General features: G+C 40.2%; 1 protein-coding gene across 6 annotated transcripts in view; it reads right to left on the reverse strand.

The window, feature by feature from the left end:
• Positions 1 to 2952: 2952 nt before the first annotated feature.
• The window catches only part of PIP5K1C (phosphatidylinositol-4-phosphate 5-kinase type 1 gamma), a 37196-nt gene continuing 14326 nt past the window's right edge, over positions 2953 to 25822 (reverse strand). The window contains exons 10-20 of one of the 6 annotated variants that reach the window (XR_011847895.1): positions 24614 to 24662; positions 23635 to 23719; positions 22357 to 22518; positions 20043 to 20181; positions 19684 to 19716; positions 18030 to 18134; positions 17822 to 17912; positions 9366 to 9396; positions 8779 to 8853; positions 8510 to 8593; positions 2953 to 5172 (exon numbers count right to left, since the gene is read on the reverse strand). Coding sequence is in view for 4 of the 6 variants with exons in the window: in XM_072113038.1 (XP_071969139.1) it covers positions 5170 to 5172; positions 8510 to 8593; positions 8779 to 8853; positions 17822 to 17912; positions 18030 to 18134; positions 19684 to 19716; positions 20043 to 20181; positions 22357 to 22518; positions 23635 to 23719; positions 24614 to 24662 (826 nt within the window). In the remaining 2 variants the exon portion in view is untranslated. Of the gene's footprint in view, positions 5173 to 8509; positions 8594 to 8778; positions 8857 to 8876; positions 9397 to 17821; positions 17913 to 18029; positions 18135 to 19683; positions 19717 to 20042; positions 20182 to 22356; positions 22519 to 23634; positions 23720 to 24613; positions 24663 to 25822 lie in introns of those variants that run through there. The other 5 variants (XR_011847894.1, XM_072113038.1, XM_072113052.1 and 2 more) reach the window with 5 other exon arrangements.

Below are 25822 nucleotides of genomic sequence, written 5' to 3' on the forward strand. Positions count from 1 at the left end.
CCGACTGGCCAAGTTAGAGGCCCTCTTTTCCAAGTTCATCTTGTCATCTTCTGAACCTAGGGTACCTAGATCAATCTTAGCTAGAAATAAAGATGACAGGGGTCTTGGCACTCCGAACTGTAGGGCTTACTATATTTCTAGGATTCTAGATTGCTTCTGACGTCCTCTGACAAAATTCTGGGTGCTGTTAGCTCAAGCTCTCTCGGAAGTCCCTCTGTCAAACCTCCCATTGCTCCCTCTGCATATAAACCTTTAAAAATTCCTTTTGCCGAGTTCCAAACAATGCTAACTCTCAGGTTGCAGGCGGAGTTGTACTCCCCATTCTCAAGGCAGTCCCCTTACCCCAATTTCCAGAAATCTTTCATTTCAACCTAGCATGTCGATGGGATTTCTGAACAAACAATCTGATGACCCTCCGGTAACTTTTTTGTGCCTGACTACAACTATGGACCTAAAGCCCCTGGAGTCTCTTCCGGCTGGTCAACCAAGCTCTTTTTAAGAGCGAGTGGGAGTATCGCCAACTTGGTCACCTCTACAAAGTCTCTAAAGCCCTCCTGAAACTGTATAGGAACCTACTAGACGTTAAACTAGACACCGACCTACGAGCTCTCTGATAAGTCACCTGTTGGCAGTGGCAAGGACTGTGATCCCAAGAAGGTGAAAAACGGTAGTTGCACATGGGCCTTCTACCATGAATGTTGGGCCCCTTGAATTGCTTTTTAACAATCTTCTAAATTCTTTATCCTTTCTCTTCTTACCCAGCCTTCCTACCCATCTCCCCTCTATTTGTTCCCCTTCTCTCCTATATTAAAGGATTGGTTGCTGAACTGCAAGATACTTTGTACCTATATGATAACGTTATCTGTATATTTTAGCTTTTTGATGCCTACTGATGTTCTTGGTAACATGTCTTTTTGTAATCTATTGCATGATTCCCTGATTACATTATCCTATGGTCATTACCTTGCCTGTGTGTATCTACATGCATTGAATGATCAATAAAGCTTTCAAACAAAAAACAAAAACAGGAGGCTTTGCTACTACAAAAAGAATCGCCAGCATTTCCTAATCTAGGCTTATACTCCAGTTACTACGTTTTCCCAGGGTTTTTTTGTGGTAAAATTAGATACCTTGAACTATGAACAGTTATATATGATATATTTTTTTTTAACTCATAGTGAAAGACAAGGAGACATTGTAGGTGTGTGGGGGGCTATACAAAAAGGGTTAGTGTTATAATCGCCCCTTTTCTGTAGCCCCATCTGAGCACTGTCAGCTCGGGCTACAGAAAAGAGGCAGGTCCAGGAAAGGGGGCTGTTTAGACTTGGGACTGTTGGAAATGGCACATTATATGGCAGGGATCATGTGTGACCAGCTTCTCTATAGATTTTGTGATCTGTGGGTACCACAATTGAATATTTTACCACTAAGCACAGTATATAACTTTTTGACCTGGGAAAGGGAGGGGGGTGTCTTTCTATAATATCTATCACTCTGTGATATGGGAGACGACTGTATATAAGGTGAATAAGGTATAAGGTGAAAAAATGTCAATTGAAACAAATGGACCCGAGTCTTTGAATACATACATATACATTTTCATTAACTTCATACTTAATAATGTGGGAATAAAGTGGGAACCTGATGAGGGGCAAAGTTAGAGATGGGTGGGCTGCAGTCTCAACAATTTTTTTTGTACATATAAGATTAGTTTGGTTTTAATGTGACCTCGGCCTAAGGTTGTGTTCAGTTGTTTTTTTTTTGTTTGTTTTTTTTAATGCCATTTTCAAAGGTCCTCTTTTTTCACTCCATTCCTGGTTTAGAGATCATAAACTGCATATGGAAAAACTGCATTTATGGTCCGCTCTTGGTGCATTTTAAAATGCATGTTTACATTGTATTTGACTGGTTTGAATCAGTTTTGCCTTCATTTCAGGAAGTGTAAGCAGCGGTTACATTTTCATAGCAGCTTACATTTTCCAGAAATTAAGAAAAAAATATTTAAACGAGCCAAACATATGGTAAACATGCAAAAATGCATGCATTTTAGAACAAATGCCTTTACAGTGCATTTAAAAATGCCACAAGAAATCGCTATGTGACCGTGTTTTGTAGACACAAATTTTAACAGCAATTTAGGCAAATCTCTCTTCATCTTTTGCATTGCGATTTAAAACGCATGAATTAAAGGCCTCAGATCACGTTCACATGCTGCGTTTTGGTTTCCCAATTACATAACTGTTAACATTTGCAAAACACTATGTAAAAGCAATGTTAAAACATAGGTTAACAATCCATTACCATGTGTTTTGTTAAGATCAAGTTAACAGTTGCAGTTTGTAAATGCAAATCTTAACAGTAATGTATTTCAACAACTGAGGAGAGGAGATTTGTTTAATTACATTTCTAAACACAACCAAAACACGTGTGAACGCACCCTCAAGAGCTTCACAGCTTGTTACACAATTGCTCCTGGCTACAGAAATAAAGCACACATGGTCATAAACTCACTGTGAGGCTGAAAGGGAAGGAGTGGCAATTTGTTTTAAGGTTCTGGTCACACAGGGCATTTTTGAAAGCATTGCAAAGCGCATACATTTTAAATTGTATGCGTTTTTGCCATGTACCATGCCATTGGCTGGTTTAAATCTGTTTATTAATGAATATAATGAAAAATGTTAACACAGCTTCTTACAACTCCAGAAATGAAGAAAATGGATTTAAACCAGCCAAAGTGCACCTTGTCATCGTAGCCTAATAGAACCTCCATCATCTCTGTGAAGCCTCTTCTCCTGCTTTTGACTAACAAAACTAAAGAAAAACAAAAAAAAAACCAGCTAAATAATTTAGGTGCAACTGGACCCAATGTGTTCATCAGTCCCATTGTGTGTGTGTGGATTATGACATGACAGACCATAGTGCATAAGGAAAATAAAACAATGACACGAGACACAGCAGCGGAATGCTTTAATACAGTATGATAATTTTGATAAATTCACTCTATTATAGCAGCCATCAGAAGAAAAAGACACAGCCACAAGAAAACACAAAGTCAAACATTATTTACATCCATTTACAACCCGCTTACAACTATGTCCAACCTTTATTTCTCAGTTACATCAATGATACTAAAACACAACACAATTCTAAATAAAAAATAAAACATTATGCACAGTAAAGAAGATGAATACTTAAAATGTAACAGAACAAAAAAACACAGTTCTATAGTGCACCTCATTTACAGGAGCCAAGAAGAATCCTAGTCATGATGGAGATCACAGACATGAGTTTTCAATTTTTACCATCTCATGGAATAAAAAGGACACATTCTTAAACCTAAAATGCTTATATAGCAGTATCAGGGCACACATACTGTTCACATGTTGTAATTTACACATCCATATATCCATATATATAATTAGATATAGATATATATCTCAAAACAGTTTAAAAATATTGACATCATAAGAATGAAAGCTGATTAGTGACTGATGTCTTCCTTCTTCAGGTAGCCCCAGCACCTAACAAGACTCCTAAGTATCCCAGCATGTGTAAACAGTGCATGGAATGATCTAGAAGAACAAGAACCTGTATCCCGCATGGAGATTACTTAGCAATCACAAATGGACATATAATAAACAAGGTGCATGGAGAAAATCCAACCAAGTGAGATTACTTTTCTAAATGTTTCAGTGACAGAGGATCAAGAAAGCTAAAAAACAACATAAGAGTCTATGCTAATAGTACTGGCCTTTTCTTGCAGGGATATCCGTGATGGGCTAAGATCACACTAAACCAATCCTCCTCCATGAATCTATGCTATATAAAGACTGCATTTCATTTTTTGGAATTATCCAGTTGGTGACATTTTCTGACAACTTTCCTCAACTCCTTTGTAATACTTATGTCCGTTATCTTCATTGGTCAATATGTGCAAATATTTAAAATATAACATTGAAGTTGAATGGTAAAAAAAAAAAAAAACACAAGCAGCTTGAATATGCCACAGTAAAAAGTAGATGAAGAGATTGTGAGCAAGAGGGGATGTTGCTCTCAACTGACCCAATAATTCTACATTTATTTAATGATAAAAACAATATTCCATAATGATAATGCCAATAACCTCTGTGTTTATACAGTATATGTGACTGCAGAGGGGCCAATAGGAATGTGTCAACACTGGCTGTTGACTCAAGAAAATCGAACTGCTTATTATGCAGTAGATTATTAAATAGGAATAAAAAGATCTTTAATATTTACATAAAAATATAGAAAGTAGACTGTTCTCAAAAACAAACCAGAAAACAAGATGTGCCTGAAATGTGGCCATGTGCCTGAAATAAAACACAAACATGGATGGAAAACATTTTCATTGTCTAGAAAAAGAAGTCTTTATCCCCAATAAAGACCGCTTTAAGATAAACTTACAGATCATCATGGAAGCTATTCAAGAATAAAAATAAAATACAGCCAGCATTTCACATGGCTTCATATTCCTCAGGTCTGGCTTGATCTTTTATGCCATCAGACTCCAGTAGTCCATGCCACAAATATATATGTGGCAGTGCAAATGACAAGACAAAACCAAAATATTTATATATCCTGAGTGATCCGGTCTAAATCCAAATCACTGAACCAGTCTTACAATGTAAACAGTAAACAGGTAAAATGCAGATAGTCTTTAAATACTCCTATCACCAGTTTACTCCACACAATATAAATAATACTAAAAAGGATTAAATATCAAAATATACAAAACAAGTGTTAAAATGAGCCAGAGATGCAGCATAGTAGGTCCAACCAGGTGCTTTACATCTGTAGTGTACAGGAACTTTTCACCATCACCAGAGTGAATAAGCCTCGTGTATAAATAGTTCCCGATTCCCATGCCAGATGCAGCAGATGAGCTTCTCTCCCAAGTCGAGGCCAGACTAGGCATCTGGCAAGGAAATTAATTTGACGGAAAACAAGAGGGAATGTTTGGCAAAGCACTCGCACATCAGGAAAGAGATAATACTACAAATACACATAACAGCATAGTAGATTCTAGGAGTCCAGTAACTGGTCACAACTTTGTATCCATGGTTGATCTTCACTCTTCTATAGTTTGTTTCTGAGGCTGGGTTGGAGGGAGACACAGGGATTCCTTATCAGGTATCTGCATAGTAATTACTGGAAGGAGAAGAAAATTGTCACCTAAAAGCCGGATAAGCAGTCTGGAGACATGAACACATTTCTGTAGAAGAATAAGGCAACTGTAAGTGTACATCTGTGTTGCAGTTCCTCACAGATGAAAGTCCAGTCAGCAGGACTATCACTAAGAAAAATGAAGCCCGTTGTACCCCACTGTGGTCAGTTAAATAAATTTTTGTTTCACAAATAGTGTTTCACAAATAGTGAATACATGGAAGTCCCAAACAACAAAAGCTCCTGTGCAAATATGCACATAGTGCTTCCACAAAGTTTGAAAAAAGTCAAGGCAAAGGACAATATTTTGTATGACAATATTGCCCCTTACGGATCGGACATCACCATATTTGGGATTCTTTGTATTTGGATCAGACATACAGCACCCAAAGATCGGCAAAACGCATCCTGCCACTGGCTATATTATCTGTTACAATGAAACAACATTGAGAAAGGACCTTGTGAGTGCCGGGTGCAAAAATTTGTCTAGGAGCCTTTTCCATTAACATAAATGAACAAAATACTGTACATTACTGGGTGGTGAAAATTTGCAATCAAACAAGCCATCCATTCAACTGAGCTAATCTACATGTGGCCCACTGGACAGAATCTGCCATGATAATTGACATGTCAGTTCCCCTTCCACACTCACAGAAAATTTCAAATCCATATGCAGCTCCCGATTTTTCAAGCATGGACGTATTCAGCAAATGCTTAGGAAATTCTTACATTTGAGGAGTGGATTTCCACACGGTACAAGTTAAACTTCTTATCCGATCACTGTAAGCCCCCTGTCTTAAACCCCTGGTAATTGACAGATATTAGCAGTAGAACTCTGTATAGTACCTTCCTCTGAAGCAGGTACTAGATGGGTGATCGAGAAAGGGTGCCCCAAAATGTAGCACAGGTGTGACAAATGGCCAGTCCTGTCTAGCAAACCAACTTCCCTGATGGACACTACTTCTGAGATTGCAAGTTAAGGATTTTATGGCTTCTATCTATCTCATGTTATGATGATGCAGCTTATGAGTCAATACAAGTTTAAAATATACTAAAGCATTGGAAAAGAAACTTAGAGAGCATTATCTTTTTTGTTATCTAACCCAATATTATTTATGTGTTTTTTTTTTATTATTATATTGTAGAGTGAGACCTTTGAATACACAACCCAAATTTGTACAGAAAAAAATTTCAAGGGCTTATCTGCTACAATACAAATCAAGAATACATAATACATGATAAAGAGTCCAATGGAGTCAGCAAACATGTACACTAACCAAAACACAAAAATAATGATAAAAAGGACCATAGTCAGAACACAGTTGTTCCACTGGAGCAATGATGCCAACAGGCCACATGTGAGTAGGTTATCACGTTTATTGGCCTCACAGCACAGAGGAAGATGAGAATAGGAAAACTGCTGGGGAATATGGAAAGGTTAGTAGCATAATGGAGGCCCTAAGTCCATTATCTTAAGATTGAGTTGAGTACTTCAAGAGCTTCTGAAGCGTCTCCTCCCTGAACACAGACATGTTTAGATCTAAATGCCTGTGTTTAGCAAGTTGCAATAAGTGTCTTTACTACATACCGGACACAAGCATTAAGGTCTAAACCCTAAATTGTGAAAATGGCCATAGGCTGTGCTCATGCAATGTGTTTGCATCTCAAAATAATTAGCATTTTTTAACCTGATGTCCTTTGTGATGCATTTTGGCGTAATGCGTTCACTGTGCCTTTCTAATGCAATGGCCCCCAATCTGACCCATATAGGGTCCCTAATCATTTTATACCAACAACATAAAAAATTAATTGCGCAGAATTTACCCGGAACCAAGACTGATACAAGTACAGACAATACTATGAACTAGAAAATGGATAGGTCTCCATGACAGAGGAAAAAAAAAAAAATTGCCATGGACTATGGGTCTGTGTTGGGATGACTTGTTTAGGGATGGCTTTCATACTTTCGCAATTTTGCTCTAAATATCTTAGTCCACCACACGGCTCATGAATAGCAATTGTTCCGGTGACTTCTTGTTTCTAGGCCCCAAAGTGCCCGAAACATTCTCTGACATGCCTTCCCTCTCATTTCTGAGAACTCACATGGTTCAATTATCTTTTCTGGACCTAAGCATGGCTGATCTCCACTGCCAGATGGGCAGAGACAGGCTTGCTGCCCCAGCAGAATGAAAACCATTCGACTAGACTATTGTATAATGAAACTACCAAGCCTACTGAGGAGGAGAAAATATTGATAAGGTTGGGAATGATGGGTACCACAGACAAAACCATTTTAGGTTACATGTACACATGTGATTGGTTCCAAATCAACTTCTGTAAAATTAGGTATTACTTTTAAATTGTGGTTCACCAGAAAAAAAAGTTAGACTGGTCTGGACAAAAATGATGCTAGGAGTATGTGTTCATGGGGGTCATAAAAGGTCAGTTTTCAAAAGTTTACAAAATGGCCAATTATTTATTGTAGGCTACTGTATAAAATTTCAGATTAATGGAGACTTTTCACATATATTGGCATTAAAACTGCGTGCTCAACTCTTTCTCAACTACTTTTCTAGAAGTTAAATGTAGAAAACAACGCACAACTGTGAGATAATGGTGTCAGACCAGGGAAAATATTAAAAAACAGAAAACAAAAAGAAGGCACTTACCCTGCTCCCTGTTCCTGTAACAAAGCCTCTGGTCACTACTTATTTTAGGGTACTTAATGGGGGTTCAACATTTGCATAGGGTATTAATATTATGCTACCTGACAGTCTCAAAGCCAAGCCCTCAATTATTGTGGATTAAAACCACTGATGGCTAACTTTCACAGCAATTTTGAATGGAAATCCCATTTTCATGCTGCATACCAAACACCTGAAGAGGAAAATGATTAGAGTTGTAGGTTTTGAATCCATATGTTAAATATTGCTGAGGATTCTCCTCCCGGATTCCTCCGCAAATCATGGGCTGCAGTGAAATAACAGCTGAACGAGGTGGCAAAAAGGTTGTTTTTCAGTTGGTTTTTGCCATGGCAGAAATAACTCCACAATGTAAAATTCTGCAATGAAGCTGACCAGTGTGTCCCCAGCAATAAAGTGTTTTATAGAAGATATTGTTAGAAAAAGACACAGGTCCATCAAGTCCAACCAAAACCACAAACTGAATTATCACAGGATCAGCTCTCTATTCCTAAAAGGTACTCTGCTTTCTAACCAATGAACATAATTTAATGTCAAATTTTTTATGTCATTTTGACACTTAAATTATGCGAAGACAAAAACACAGAACAAGAGCTAATGTGCTTCCTTAATGAACTTACTGTGTCACTCTCCTCGTCCGAGACAGACTGAACCTGGGGACTATAGTGGAGTGGAGAATAAACCCAGCTCCGGTCATCTGGAGGCTACACAAGTGTTGAGGAGAAAAGTTAAGGTAGAAGAGGAAGTGGGAAGGGGGGGGAAAGACAGAAGAAAATAAGAACAAAATAAAATATGCATACTGGTGGCCCCTCTAACACTGCTATAGAAGATACTTGTTTAAGACTCAGGTCATCATCTTAAATGAAATGATTGGACCGATCGTACTCACAGAGTCAGTGGATGATGAAGGAGAATGCATCCTGCTGAGGCGGGGGGAATACACCCAGTATCGCCCATCCGTGAACTACTTGAAGGGTGAGATGCAGCCAACACACAGAGGTAAGAGATAGATGAATGAAGTGATTCAGAGAATGGGATGAGATTGCCATAAATAACATGATACATAGCCAGGAAGAGCACAGAATCTCTTCTATTCACAAGCAATTTCAAATGTATTCAAGACAAGGGGTGTAAGGGTGCATGCAATAAAGGAGAAGAGAAATGAAATGACGGATTATGAGAACCGTAGGACATGCCAAATCATAAAATAAGCCAAATGCTTGCAGTACCGATGAGTCAACTATGTTTGTTACATTAAAATGCTTGGATTTATTTAAAACTAGGATCACAATAGATTGATTGGTGCAATTAGATTTACACAAAAGAAAAAAAAGTTAGAAATGATCTCTCAAAATCTGGAAAATCTCAAATATTGTCAAACCATTGTTAAAAGAGCATCAATGGTGTTTTTGTAAATAGAAAAGGTTAATTGAACAGCCAGGCACTGCACACGTATGACAAGTATATAGCACTTACGTGTGCCAGGGAGTAGCATTAGTGTCAGTGTCTGTAGGATGGTAAAATGAAAGATGTAGCCTGCATATACACTGCGTTATTATACACAGAAATAATATTACAAAAATGCTTACAATATCAGATATAAAAGCCAAAGCAATAACAAAAGAACATTGCTTCAAGCTCTTCCGTCACAAGCAACTTACAAGTATATAAAAAAAAATGAATGAAGATATTTCTGTATTGCATATAAGAATATGAAACAATCATGAAAATCATAGAAATATAGTAGTTAACACTTTACAGAAACTTGCAGGTCCATAATATATGATCTGTTTCACACGTTGAAAAGGCACATTCTGTAGAGAGCGCTCCTCCCCCTCCACTGAAAGCTGAGCATCCGCGCCTCACATCACAGAAATTATATATGTTCTATATTTTGTGGCACAGTTTCCCAGCTCAGTCATGGACAGTATGTGCTTACCAGACCATAACCAGGTGCCAGAGACTGATCTGGCCACAATTCATGCTGTGGGATCATGGCCACGTGAATAGGGCTTCAACAGGATAATTAAGTAGTCCACACTGACTGCAAGTATTTTATAACGTGAAGGACAGCAACTCGTAGGGTGCTCCTATTGTAACACTGAGGCTAGTTGCCCATGAAAGTGTAAATTCATCCAATTCTGTAAAAATTATCCAATTTTTTGATATCCAAAACAACTCCAACTGCATACCAATCAACAGAAAGTATCAGAAACAGCACTTACCATACACTACAACATACAGTAGGTACAGTCACCAATTACACTCAGAGTCACCAAGACTGTGAGAGTGGTAAGCAGGGCAGAAAGCTTTCTAGGAGTCCTGGTTTTTTTTTTCTTTTTAAACAAAATCATAGCTCATCTACGATGCCCAATCATAAGAGGATAGAAGTTCTGACATTACGATTATCAGAAGGCAGACGGTCAGCCATACATTTAGATTGCTTGTGTGAACATTTATTTAAAAAATAAATAAATGAAGGGGCGTGGCCTGGCTTCCTGCAACTAGAAGAAGCTCCCTTACTTAGCCAGCTTTTCCCCATCATCCTGCCGATATGTCACCGGAAAACAGACCTGACCCGAAGCTTAGAAGGTCCTCCCAACGGGGTGCTGCTAAAAATATGCAAATCCAGATGCTCCAGTGTGGTGGAGGAGCTCAAAGAATATGCTAGATGCGGTCAATCCCAAGATGGCGTGGGCGCACCGGGAGACGGCCGCGATGCAGATGATGACATAGCAACTAATACAGATCCGGAGCTGGAGCCAACACCAAAAGAGATGTCAGTACAACTGCTTTCAGTGATACAAAAGTCTACTACCTCCCTGACCACCAAGATTGAAGAAATCCGAGTGGATGTGGGTTTAATAAGACATGACATGCAAAAGCTATGGGACCGGGTGAAAGACAGCGCATATCCTAAATAGAGGATGACACAGCCCAGGTTCCCGCAGAAATAGCCAGTCTAGATAGAGCAGCGCAATTATAGTCACAGAAAGTGGATGACCTAGAAAATTGCCTTCGGTGTAACAATGTACACATATTGAGCCTTTCGGAGAGGGTGGAGGGAGCAGACCACAAAAGCTTCATGGATCCTGGATACAAGAGGTACTGCCCATCTTAAGAGTAGTATATGCTGAAAAAGGTGTCATTTTTTTACTTCACCGGTAGTTGTAATTGCTGCAAGTTATGGTACTATGCCTGGGAGATTTTAATTGTCTGCACAACGCAAGTACGGACAAGTATAATCCTGATACTGTTCACCTGTACACAATTAGCTATTTTCTCAAAAATTGGCTGAATAAATTTATGGAGAGTGTCATCCCACAAATCGTGAATACACCTGCCATACCCCAGGGCGAGGCTTCTTATCCCGCATAGATTATATATGATGTGGTAACTCAATAGCTGTAATAAGTGACAAAGTTTTCCCCACTTTCTCCAGAGAGCAACGTGAGATGTTAGACGCCAAGATCACCTGCAATGGCTAAGGGAAAGGTGTCCGGCCCAAACGTGGATAAAATATCAGGAGGAACTATTACCTGCTATGCTAGCATTGTTACAGGCCTCATTTGATAACGGTGCCTTGCCATTCTTAAACCAGATAAAGAACCTACGGAATGTGGATCGTACAGACCCATTTTGCTATTGAATATGGAATATAAAATACTTATAAAAGTCTTGGCAATGCGTCTAAACAAGGTGGTAACATCCTTCGTACAATGCAACCAATCTGGCTTTATCCCAGGCAGAAGTACCTCAGATAATTCGAGACAAGCCCAGATAATAGCAAAGGTGGGATATAATTGGCAGGAGGATTGGGCCTTGGTTTCGTTGGACGCAGCCAAGGCCTTTGACTCCGTTGAGTGGAATTTTCTTCCAGCTGTACTGGGAAAATTTGGTATAGGTTACAGGGATCACTGAATGGGTTTCCCTTTGCTATTCGGGCTCGAGGGCAAATATACAAATTAATAGTAACCTATCAGACTCCTCTACCTTGGCCCGGGGCACCCACTAGGGCTGCCCTTTATCACCGCTTCTTTTCATGCTAGCTATAGAGCCTCTTGCAATTAGACTAAGAACTGACACCCTATATGTAGGGGTGCCACATGATCTTCTCCTGTTCATGTCGCACCCATCTTTACCCAGAGCTATAGAACTGATGGGATATGGGAACTTCTCAGGTTTACATATAAACTGGGGGAAATCTTGTCTTATGTAACAGGACAACATTAACAACAGGAGAGCAGCAGAGTCACCATCTCAGATTCATGATATAGCAGTAGTGGACAAGTATATGGACATCAAGGTTTCTGGTGGTTGTCTGGAAATAATAGAGGTTAACATCATCTCCCTGTTGGGCCTCTTTAGAGATAAGTTTAAGGTATGGGTGTCATTACCCCTCTCTGTAGCAGGTAGAATCAATTTTGTAAAAATGGTGGTGCTACCCAAATGATTATATGTATTCCAACTACACGATTCCTAAGTGTTTCTTCAAAAATCTGGATTCTATGATTATATCATTACTGTATGCCCTACAGCCATCCTGTTGTAATCAACGCGGAAGCCAGTTAGTCATGCAGGACTCAATAGTGCATGTCTGACCACCGCTGCCAGAGTGTGGGGTGGTCGTATCCGAGGAAGCTATCTTGTTTCTAAGGGACAACATGGCTACATTTATGAAATTTTTTTACACAGGAATATTTTATTTTTAATAACATCCAATTTAAATGTTTACATATGGCAGATGAATTAAATTAAATGTAAATGCCCAGATGGGAATACCCCTTTAACCCCTGGCACCCCCCCCCCCCCCACACCACAAGAGTAGGCTAGCTGAATATTTAGGATAGACCAAAGGCATTTGGCATCCGACGACAGAGTGGCGAACAAAATAATTACTTCCTGTCCATAAGGTGGCTAAGACTGTGTGGAAAGAGGCAGGAGCCCTATGTCCATTCAATGAGATTCCTGAGGAGACCCCACAATGGTATAAGGATGGCTTACCACAGCTAAAACAGTTACGTGTTACCAGACTTGTGGCAGACCTTAGGAGTACAATATCAATATCCGGTAACTGCCACCCCACTGATTTGCCTCTTTGGTCTCACCTCCAACCTGCTCACAATGGAAGAAAAAGGTCAACCAAATTGTCCCATATAACAAAATAGTTTATAAAAAAAAAATAAAAAAAAATAGTGGGCGGCCAGATAAATTTAATAAAGTATGGGGGAAATGGCGTGACTCCCCACTAACATCTTATACCACAGCCGAAGTTCAACACAGCTAAGGCTTGTTATAGGCACCCTGAGCCTTAATCTCAATTTGCAATTCAAGAGTAGAGCTCCTCACCCCCATGGACCACACCCCCTACATTGCTGTTAAGAGGGCATGTTGCTTCAACTTTTTATGCTAGATCTTAAGGATGTAAGGCACTATGCTAGAATTAGGCTTTTATAACTGTCAGATGCTTGTATTACTTCATAGTCTATTGCAGCGGTGGCGAACCTATGGCACGCGTGCCAGAGAGGGCACGCAGAGCCCTCACTGCTGGCACGCGCCCCATCCCCCAAACCACTGCCAGGTGCGGACAGGCAATGTGTCAGTGCCGACTGAACACTGGTCGCTAAGGCAGCTGTTCTTTCTGTCCCTAAGGTACCTGCTCTCTACCAAATTTACTGCAGGCTCCGTAGCGCTGCTGTCTTCTCACAGATTAACGCACGTTACAAGAATTTATGCAGGCAGCAGCACGGAGCCCGTCACAGGTCAGAGGTTGTGTGGGAGGAATCACTGACGCTGGATACTCACCCAGCGTCTGCTTTATGGTTCCTTTCCACGTGCTGTCAGAACGATCTACAGATGATTTGAACTGCAGGACAGAGTTCTGGCTGTGAGAAGGTGAGCGGGTGAGCTTTCAGATCTGCTCAATCTCCTGTGTCCTGTTTGGCCATCTGTGTCACTCGACCCTACAATCTGCCCTGATCTCAGTCATTGAGTGTATAAATGACTGCTGTAAACCAAGCTCAGACAGTCCTGTGTAAAACTTTACCTTATCATACTTGATTACACAGGACTACCTCCTTATGTGTAGGAAAAAGCACCAGTCCTATGTAAGAACATAAGACTGCTGCCTCTTCCTACCATAAATGTCAGACAGTCCTGTTTAAGTAACACTGTAAAATTTTACACAGCACTGTGATTCAGGGAACTACAACAGTCCTTAGTAAGTGTGTGGTCACAAATACCACCAGGCTTTGGTCCGATTGCGCATGTGTTTCTATGGAAATGCAAGTGATCGGTAACCAGAACCCAGTGTAATGCATTGTTTTAATGGACGACACCATGTTCTGGTTACTGATTGCATGCGTTTCCATAGAAATGCATCTGGATCAGGCCAAAGCCTGCCCCCATACTGTAGTGCTGCGTTTGTATATGCAGCGCTAGCAGTCTGCATTAATAGGGCTGCTGCCTCTTCTTCAATGTCACACGTATGAAACAAATATAGGAGTTTTGAAATGCAAATAAAACGCAATGGGAGGGAACCTACCTCTGATTGGGAATGTATAATTTTATTGATTCTAAACTAAACCGTCAGTTTTTAGGTTAAATTGCCGTACTGGCACTTTGCGATAAGTAATTAGGTTTTGGGTTGCAGTTTGGGCACTCGGTCTCTAAAAGGTTCGCCATCACTGGTCTATTGTAACATGATGCAGAAGATGTAAGACACTGAAAGCAACTGTGACATTGTTGCTTTATTGATTTAAATTGTATTGTACAGTCATAGATCGTTCAATAAACAGTTTAAAAAAATAAATAAATGAAATTACTGTGCTTGCACATAATGTAGAACGATGAGCTGTGATTGGTCAATCATGCCTCGGTACAGATGAAAGAACTCCACCATGACAGATCACCTATGAAGAGACTGTAGTCTGCTGTTGGCCATTGTAAAAAATGGTTGGTTTAAAACTATTAAAACTGTGGTGCGCAAAAATGATCAACATCATTCATTTCAGCTAACTTTCATGTTTTGTTATCTAGCATAACATTTCCTTCCAAAAATCTTACACTAACCATAATAAGGCTGGGTTCAAACTTATTACCCTCTGTTGTAAGATTCTTGACGTGTCATTACACCAGCGGGAGAAGCCGTATCTCGCTGTATGAAAGTACAGTCGTATACATAATTCTGTACCTCCCCCTGGAAGTGGGAGGAGCGAACATCGGCATTAGCAGATGAATGTCGAATCAGGAAGTTTCCCTTAGTGATGTCACAGTGACATAACAGGGGAACTCCCTCTGCTAAGAGATGCATGCACTCAGCGTAGGACAAAGTATTGCATCCATCCCCACAGGCTCAAATGGCGTCTGCTCGGCGTATTTGGAACTCAGCAAGAGAAAGCAGGACGGAGAGATGCAGCTAGCTACGTCTTTTTATTCTGTGTTTATTCCACAGTGGCTCATGTTTTCTGTATGTATATATTCTACAGTGCCATTACTGTCCACGTATACGCTCAGCATATATACCAGGAGCTTACCTGGTATATAAGCCAAGTATGAGGTGCAGATGTTTCCTAAATTGAATTTAATGTATTTTCTCTCTACAAAAATGCACCTCTGACAGGGTTCCCAGTCAGTGTTTTTATGTGGCCCCAGCAATGTTCCATAGTCCCAGGTCTAGCTTCTCACATCAAACCAATGACTGTGGGACAACACTGTTCAGCCACATGCTTCCCACCTCATAACAAAGATTGTGTGCACCATTGGAGCTGCAATGTTAGAACTGGAGGGAAATAAGGAAAAAAAAACCTCACTCGGGCAACCCCGTTAAAAGATTATTTGCAAAAAGTATAGACTAATCTGATATAGGACTTATGATCTGATACATGATTTAGTATGCAGTCAGGCGTCATAGGTAATATATAGGTATTACATCAGGGCATTTGTGACACCAAAATAGTACAGGTCCTTGACTCAAATTCTATAAAACTTGAGTATAATCAAGAATATACAACTTCCATACAGTTCTTTGAATTTTGCACTGCTAAGAAACTGCTATAGAAATGACGCAAAGCCATTAGTCATATATTGGATTTTGTTATGGTATATGAGTGAGGATCTCTCTCTTCTGGTAAAGGCAAGAAATGTTGACAACTGCAGGCATGCAGACAGACAGACAGATGAAAGGGGGGACAGATTATATGAATAAACAAAATGAAAAACTGAAGCGGATGAGAAACCTGCAACATTAGGCGTTAAATGGAAAGGAGAAATTTTTCTAAAGAAATTTAAAAATTATAGGCATTTATTTACACCAACAAAACTCATATGTAATAAATATTTTTTATTTATTGCCAACTTGTTTCCACTTTAACCCAATTCAGGAGTTTCATCATCTACAACCAACTCAGATATTTACCTATTAAGCTCCTGTAAGCGGTCTGTGCATACAAATCTGTGGGTCAGTTTAGTTATAATTGGTTTTAAGTTATGTGTAGTGTGTACACAAAGACCAAGTTGGAAGTGTATGCTCAAAACAGGGAAAAGGTTTGCATAAATCATGAATAATTGTGCTTTGTCCCGTTTTCTTACCCTTGAAGCTAGCCACTTTACACAGAGAATAGTTTTCAATAGGAAATTAAAAAGGTGGTTGGGGTATAAAGTTAGCACGGGCCAGACAATTCTGTTAGGCTCTGCATGATAAATGTGGAGCACAGTTCGACTGTGCACTGGAAGACCCATTTCAGTGACAAAACTTGTCTTGCATGAAGAATAGTGCAGCCGCGACACAAAAGGGTCAAGTGCGACACATAAGTGGCACGGGCATTTCTTAAATATATGTGCAAGGTCCATAGTATACGTGCCCCAAGGTTCCTGACAGTTGCTGAACCCCCACTACTTTTATTGATATTGACAGTAGGGGTATGGAACTAAGAGACATTTTGTATAGGATGGTCTTAACATGGACTCATCAACTTCTGTTCTACTAATGAAGATATTTGTGGAGCATAATTTTTTAGAATCCTCCCTGTGAATCTACAAGGAACTGGGCTTAATATTTCCCATGTAAAAAAAGCGTGTGACATTTTGTTGTTCACTGTCGGATTTGTGCAAAGACCAACCTGAGACATAGAGCACATGAACCCCCAGGTCTCAATTCATTCATTCCTTTCGAGTTGTAGTAAAATTTACAATTAAAATATTTTTCTAAAACCAACATGTTAGGAGAGCAGATCAGTCATCTTTATATGAATCATGGATAAAGGGCAGATCTACCAAAAACCACACCAGAGTATGTCCAGTGAAATTTGCACTGCATCCACCCTACTGAGGTGGGCACCTACAGTTAAATATATCGCAGTCAACAATTTTCCGTTTAAGTGCTACCAAGTAGAGTGCCACCCGAGTGTGCTTGTGTGGCGTAAGTTAACATTATAACCTAAAGAGCTGGGTACGCACACTGCCATGATCGAAAAGCAAATCTCAAAGGAAAAGGGGAAAGGTACGATCATTCCTTTTCTACAAGTAAACCTTGCTGCGTAGTCATGTTTTAATACTATGGTTAGTGCTCTTCCAGGTCAATCTGAGCATACAAGTATAAAAATCCCAAAGATACTGACCCAAAGTATACAGTATCATTAATTTCTTGTTCAACATTTATGTTTATATACACAGATTTCTAGATGTCTAGAACAAAATGCCTAAAACTCTTTATAAGGGTACCTGCAATCCTGACGGGATGCAAGTGTAAGAGACGGCACCCTTTTGGTGCTTGACCAGATTTCTTTGCCAGTTAAAACGCATATATTTATTGACAAAGAATTTTAAAATGTTAAATGTATTAACATTACAAAGAAAGTTATCTGTCCCAGCACCGATCAAAAGGTGTATTTTATTTTCAAGTCTTAGCTAAAACAAAAGTAATAAGAACTTACAAAATAAATGTCAGTCACAGGCACCTCCTCATCTTCCTCAGATCGTTGACTTCCCGTTTCCTCAACTGGACATGAACAGCCCGAGGCTTCACTGTGTGGTGAAAGAGCCATAGTAAATTCATTGGAAAAAATACTCCCCTATATCAATTTTTATATCAAATTCTCCTTTTGAAGATAAATCACCCATGCATTGGTTTGTCTTCCTTACCCATGCTTTTCCTCCTCCGGTAGAATCACAGTTTCAGATGGTCTATGCTCTACCTCTACTGAAATCTGCTGAATGTCTTCTTCTGCCCGTGTCTCCTCATAGGTCCTTAACAGAAACACAGAGTATAGGTCATTGATTTCAGAGTATTAAAACATGTACCAACAATTGTTGGGGTTATCCACGATTAGAAAATTCAATATATATGGCTTGGGTGAGGTGCAGTGGCAGTTTGGTGGTGGTGCTGTCCGTTACGGCCGAGCCTTTGTATACAATCAACATGCATCTTAAATTTTCCATTCTTTGCAGTCTTAAAAGGGGTTGTCAAGTCTTTTAACCAGAGATCTTTTGCACTTTATACTACAATGCACCTAAACCAAAAAGGAACTCGGCAGATTTGAAAAGAAAGTCAATACTCACCTTTTCTGACACCCCCACAAGTTGTCTTTTCTTCCATCCGGCGGCAGCAGGTCCATGCAATGTTGCGTGGCCAGCTGGACGACTATACACGGAGGACATGCTATATATTGGGACAGTGGGCTGGGGCTGACCAGACTTTTTTTTTTTTTTAATTTAAACAGATTGATCTTTATTAATTTTATAATTTTTTCCAAACATGACAACAAACAAGAAAAACCCCATTTGGGGAAAAACATCCCCTCCCAACCTAGGATGAGTCTTGTGCGCTAATTCCCAACTCATAAGGTAGGTCATGCCCCAGCCCTTCAGGTCTTATCAAAACATACGAAATCACTCATACCCCGACACTAGGGCTGACCAGACTAAGAAGCTGGTCAGTATTTTCGTGTATGAATGCTGTCATATACTCTAATATTCACATGTGTCTTAAACAGGAATAGAGATCTAGCAAAAAGGGGAGCACAGTGCGCCTCCAATATAGAGATATCAGTGTATTTGCTTGGCTCAAACCTTTCCCAATTCTGGGGGCCGGGAGTCCCAAAGGAAATGCGACTAGGTCTCTGGTCATTCCAACCCCTAAAATTGCCTCCAGCACCAAGCGAACATTCTCCCAGGAAGGTTGTATGGCTACCCAATCTGAGATAATATGGTATATAGTGGCCTCAGGGGCGTCACATCTTTAACAGATATGAGGGATGAGCGGGTTCAGCTTGTGTAGGAGCCCCGGGGTGTGGTACCAGTTCATCAGAATCTTGTATTGATCCAACTACCTCTATAAATGCCTGTATCTACAGTTATATAGTACACATACCTAATGCAATCTAAAAGGAGAGATTCTCATCTCTTAAAGCATGGTTCTAGGTTACAACACTGCAACCCTATTGGGAAAATGGGCTGCAGGATACTGCATGGAACCTCTATAGCCTTCTTTCAATTTTAATTTTCGCAAGTAAGCATTATTATTCACTAACATTCTAATCATTTTCATATCGAATCATTACATTTACAAATACAACGTTTAATTCTGTTACACCAAACTCCCTTCTGTACGGCCTGAAGAGGTTTTCAAATATGCACAAATAAAGAATACAAACCACAGTGCCTGCGGATCCATTTGTTCATTACAACAACTCTTTCCTGGTACATTATTTTTATTTTGGGCAAGGAGTGCATCTATATGTACAAACAAATATACACATATATCCAGCCACACATATGCTGTGCAGAGCGCACTTACCTGACATCATATCCCGATGACTGAGTACGCCTTCTGTTAGCAGGGAGACAAATATTAAACACAGTAAATTTAGACCTTCAAAATACTAGCAAGTCTACAAATACTAGTCAGCAAAACCCATTATAACACATCCAGCAGGAGAATTTTTGAAGTTCTAGTTTTGTTATAATAAGGAGGGTAATTTTTGTGTCACAGATGCCATTGTACACTACTCAGTTGTTATTATTATTGTATACATCAAAAAATATTAGAATGAACTGTAACTTGGAAAAACTACTTTTTATTATTTTTGTATGTGGGATACCCGTCATGAAAGGCAGTTTACATAAGCAGCTTTGGACACACACAACCAAACTTACCGGTAACGGGGGTGTTCTGAGGTTTCAGATGGAGAACGTTCAGGAATAGACAGAGAGGTGGAAGACAGCGTTGTAGCAATAGAAGCAGTAGTGGCCTCCTCAAATGACGGAGGTGTGCAGGGCAGTAAATCTGCACGACCTGAGGGAACAATGATATGATTGTAAACACAAATATATATATACACATACATACATACATACATATATATATATATTTATTTATATTACACTCACCAGCCACTTTATTAGGTACACCTGTCCAACTGCTCATTAACACTTAATTTCTAATCAGCCAATCGCATAACGGCAACTAGACATTTAGGCATGTAGACATGGTCAAGACAATCTCCTGCAGTTCAAACCGAGCATCAGTATGGGGAAGAAAGGTGATTTGAGTGCCTTTGAACGTGGCATGGTTGTTGGTGCCAGAAGGGCTGGTCTGAGTATTTCAGAAACTGCTGATCTACTGGAATTTTCACGCACAACCATCTCTAGGGTTTACAGAGAATGGTCCGAAAAAGAAAAAGCATCCAGTGAGCGGCAGTTCTGTGGGCAGAAATGCCTTGTTGATGCCAGAGGTCAGAGGAGAATGGGCAAACTGGTTTGAGCTGATAGAAAGGCAACAGTGACTCAAATCGCCACCCGTTACGACCAAGGTAGGCAGAAGAGCATCTCTGAACGCACAGTACGTCGAACTTTGAGGCAGATGGGCTACAGCAGCAGAAGACCACACTGGGTGCCACTCCTTTCAGCTAAGAACAGGAAACTGAGGCTACAATTTGCACAAGCTCATCGAAATTGGACAGTAGAAGATTGGAAAAACCTTGCCTGGTCTGATGAGTCTCGATTTCTGCTGCGACATTCGGATGGTAGGGTCAGAATTTGGCGTCAACAACATGAAAGCATGGATCCGTCTTGCCTTGTATCAACGGTTCAGGCTGGTGGTGGTGGTGTCATGGTGTGGGGAATATTTTCTTGGCAATCTTTGGGCCCCTTGGTACCAATTGAGCATCGTTGCATTGCCACAGCCTACCTGAGTATTGTTGCTGACCATGTCCATCCCTTTATGACCACAATGTACCCAACATCTGATGGCTACTTTCAGCAGGATAATGCGCCATGTCATAAAGCTGGAATCATCTTAGACTGGTTTCTTGAACATGACAATGAGTTCACTGTACTCAAATGGCCTCCACAGTCACCAGATCTCAATCCAATAGAGCATCTTTGGGATGTGGTGGAACGGGAGATTCGCATCATGGATGTGCAGCCGACAAATCTGCGGCAACTGTGTGATGCCATCATGTCAATATGGACCAAAATCTCTGAGGAATGCTTCCAGCACCTTTTTGAATCTATGCCACGAAGAATTGAGGCAGTTCTAAAGGCAAAAGGGGGTCCAACCTGTTACTAGCATTGTGTACCTAATAAAGTGGCCGGTGAGTGATATATATATTAAATTCTGCTTGGTAAAACATTTCAACTCCATCTTTAACAGAAGAGAAGATTTAAATTCTGTATTCACTTCTCTTTCACTGGGTTTTAAAAGGTTTATTATTTCTGTCCATCATGTCATTTTCAAGATATCCCAAGTTTACGGCTATTTCTGCCTAAATTAAAGGGGTTGGCACCTTACCTAATGTTTTTGTAACCTATATGCAAGTGTGGGGGAAGGGTATTAGGTAATTTACCAATAGACATCTATTAAGAGTTCTGCTCTTCTTCCCTGCCAAGTAAAGTGAAGCATCCTGTCTTTTCCCATATGAGCCAGACCAAATGGCCAAAATGGCTGCAAATCTGTCCATGCACAATGGCCCTGTCAGGACTGATCAGATCACATAATCCTCCATCCATTTTATGGTTAGGATTGTCTGGCTTTTAATAGATGTACATTGGTAAAGTGGCCAACTCCTTTAGGTCCCACCATTACAGTTTCCAATGCCTCTAGCGGAAGGAGCTGGAGCAGTTTTGCAATGAGGAGTGGGAAAAAAGAGACTCATCAATATCTATGGTATCAATGTATGGCAATGCAGCTGAAATTGTCAAATGGTGGCTCTACAAAGTACTGATTTGTTTGCTTCAAAATAAAAATTTCAAAGTTTTAATCAGACCTTCAATGTTATCCTCTAACATTTTGCTCCATTAGTTGCTGGTGTCGAGAGCTAACCCACTGCAGCACAAACCATTGGATACATGGTTCCAGTGAATTTACAGAATGCCTGCTTTGCATACAAGTATGCTGTGAAAAGCAGTTAAGGAATTTTGTCTACAAAAAAAAAAAAAAAAAAAAACACAACCACAATAAATACTTTACCATCATCCTCTAATGTAGGGTAGCTGCGCACTCCTCGTAGGTCATAATTGCCTTCTTCTTGTTCTGTAGGAATTTGTCCTGCGGAAAATGCGGCAGTTGGTCCCAAGGGTCGAGGTACTAGTAGAGCGCTTCTACCCTTCTTAGAAGGAGAAGACTTCAGGGCTGCAAAGCCAAAACAGAAAGCTATATGTATATGTAAAACCGAAAAGCTCTAAGGAGAAGCAAAAGGACAATAATAATAATAATAATAATAATAATAATAAATAGTTCTTTATTAATAAAGCGCACACGCAACGTTGCACAAATTGGTCCCTGTCCCCATGAGGCTCACAATTTAAACAACCTAACAGTATGTTTTGGAGTGTTGGAAGAAACCGGAGTACCCGGAGGAAACCCACGCAAACATGGAGAGAACATACAAACTCTTTGCAGATGTTGACCTGGGTGGGATTCGAACCCAGGTCCCCAGGGCTGCAAAGCAGAAGTGCTACTCACTCAGCCACCTTGCCACCAATCACCCTTTACAACAGAGGTGTTTACCACTCTATAAAATGCCCCCAGCAGTGCTCCTCACCCAATAAAATGCCCCCGAAAGTGCTCCCACACCCCGTGAAATGCCCCCAACTGTGCTTCCCCCCACCCCCATTAAAATGTCCACAGCGAAGACCCCAAAAAAATTAATAAAGACAATGCTTACCTCCGGTGCTCTTCTTCAACCCATGGCTCAGACTTAATCTCTCTGCTTATGTACAAACGTTATGATGCGGCCGTGTCTCCCGTTGATTACATCACAGCGGGTCTCTGCTGGCAGACAGCAGATACGTGCCTTGGTCCAGAACATGAAGAGAGATGAAGTCAGAGTCGTGGGATGAAGAGGAGCGCCGAGGCAAGCACTGATTTCTCTTCTCCCCTCTTCAGCTGTGCTCCGGCAATTGGGGACTGCTGGCTTAGATTACAGAAAAGGCCAAGCTGTCAATCTTATACTGTTTTGTTAAATTAAATTAACAGAACTGGAAGTGGAGTTACAGAAACAGTGTAGCTTACGGAGCTACCCAGTATGTGCAACTACCTTTTACTTATGAGAGCAATGGAAATGGCGTATAATAGATTGCTCATTCCCGACCACCTCAAGCAGTTTCAGAGAGGTGGAGAGGTGCTTTCAAGACGAAGTTAAGAATTCCACTTTATGGTCTCAAGTACGAGGGCACGCAAACACTCATGTTTTGGCATTTGCAGGAATAAGAGGCAAGTAATTAATAGGAGTCAAAAGTTACTTACAGGATGTTTTTCGGAACACTGTGTTGGTCATAAACTTAAAAAATCGTTCAGCATAAAAACCAGGTCGATGTACAGACACTGTGTCCTATAAGAAAAAAAAAAGTTACCTTTAAAAGGTAATCAGACAGTAGTGAAAAGTGCGAGTAAGGTATATTGTGCCAGTGCCTCTCTTTCCCCCTATAAGTCTCTCATCTGCCTCTACTCACTGCCAACCCCTTCACTGGTGAACCATAACTTACAAAGCCATCCACAACCTGCCACTTCCAGACCTTCTGCTTGAGGGTGCAGTCACACATTGCAGTTAAAACTGCATCGCAATCAGGTTTGAGGTCGTTTTAGGTGCAGTTTTTTCAATTTAATAGGTGAAAGACATGAACTGAACGAGTTAATTTGATTTTGAAGGGGAAACCTGCTCCACAAATGTCATTCTCTCGTTCAGTTCATGTCTTTCACCTGTTAAATTGAAAAAACTGCAGCTAAAACCACCTCAAAGTTGATTGCGATGCAGTTTTAACTGCAACGTGTGATCGCACCCTCACTCTCAAACTCACTCTAACCTCCATATAGTGCGAGAGCCCTCAACGGCGGTGTGCTCCCTCCACTTCTTCAAGATCACTATAGTTCTGCATCTTTTGTACTTTTATTTATGGAATGTAGGACAACATAAAATCAAAAGGAACACTCCACCACAGCGGATTCATTGAATTATACATGGTGCAGGGTCTAATGGGAGGAGCAGGATTCTAGATTCTAGCAAGGTTCTAGGAATACAGTGAAAATTAGTTATACTCCTCCCTTCAGGGCCTGCACCATGCATGATTCAATGAATTAGCTGTAAATGGAGTGTTCCTTTGATGGTGCTCTATAAATTAATAATTTCAAGACTGCTGATTTTACATGCATGGCCCTTCTAGGAACCTTAGCGTTATTTCACTACTGGTGAAAAAGGAAGCAATACTATTACATGGCTTCCACTCACCCCATCATGGACAAGAGCTTTCCATGTGTGTTCTAGCTTCTTTATTAACCTGTAAAAAACAAAAACAAAAATGTACACATGTAAGCATTTCTGTATCTAATAATATATAGAAGCTTACACTAGGGGTATATGAAAGTGCTGTATGAATTCTATGGTTTTATGCATCAGTCTCATCATTTTGGAGAAATTATGGCATACATTGCACACATATATGTTGGTTCCGTTAATTAGTTCACCGAGATGGTGGCCATTTGTTTATGCTCCACTAGGCTATATATAGTCATTTTGCCTATACCCCAAGCAGATACCACGCTTGGGGCTGTGTCCCACTTTCTGATCATATCTTCTGAACTGTGGCACATAGAAACACAGTTCTGGTGTCAAATTAAAAGGGAACACTAGGTGCCACAGTTCCAGAAATATGATAGTTTGAAGCGAGTCCCCATCCAGCCTGTCAGAAAGTATAAGGAGCTGCAGGAGACACTTTGCCGCTGAAGCTGGAAAATGGTGAGAATATACAATATACATGTTTCTAACATTTGGTAAAGGTTTATAAAATTTTACTGCTTATTAAAATAAAATTTAATAGGAAAATGATGACTAATAATGTGAAAAAAATATGTTTTTTTTATTTGTTTGCTAATTGTATAAAAAAAGTGTTAAAGCAATTGTTAAATAAATTTCTAATCTTACATATTATTTAAAAAAAAAAAAAAAAATTCATTCCATTACATTGCTGTGACAGAATGGTCTGTGTAGACATGCCTGTTGCAGCGGCTGGCAATGGACCTCTGCTATCAGTCCTTTGCTGGTGACTGGAGAGTGTTGGTTGTCCATGACAGCAGATCTCCCTGTTAACGGACACTGTCCGAAAAAACAGCGAGACCGTGAACCTACAGTCCCTGCACCGATGCTGACAATAGACCATTAGCTGCGGCCCATTGCCAGTGAGCGTGGAGTGTCAGCAGTCACAGGTGCACTCCGGGAGACAGGACGTTATAGTACATCCTGGTGCGCACTCACCAGGACATACTATAACATCCAGGTGCATGTAGGGGGTTAATGTCCTTTTTCAATTTGGTTGAGGTCTGGCCTTTGGCATTACAACATCACAATTCTGCTGTAGGTTTTCTGGTGTGCTTAACCCCTTAAGGACCAGGCCCTTTTGTTTTTGCGTTTTTATTTTTCACTCCCCACCTTAAAAAATCT

This window comes from Engystomops pustulosus, chromosome 1, assembly GCF_040894005.1.
Source record: "Engystomops pustulosus chromosome 1, aEngPut4.maternal, whole genome shotgun sequence".
NCBI lineage: Eukaryota > Metazoa > Chordata > Amphibia > Anura > Leptodactylidae > Engystomops > Engystomops pustulosus.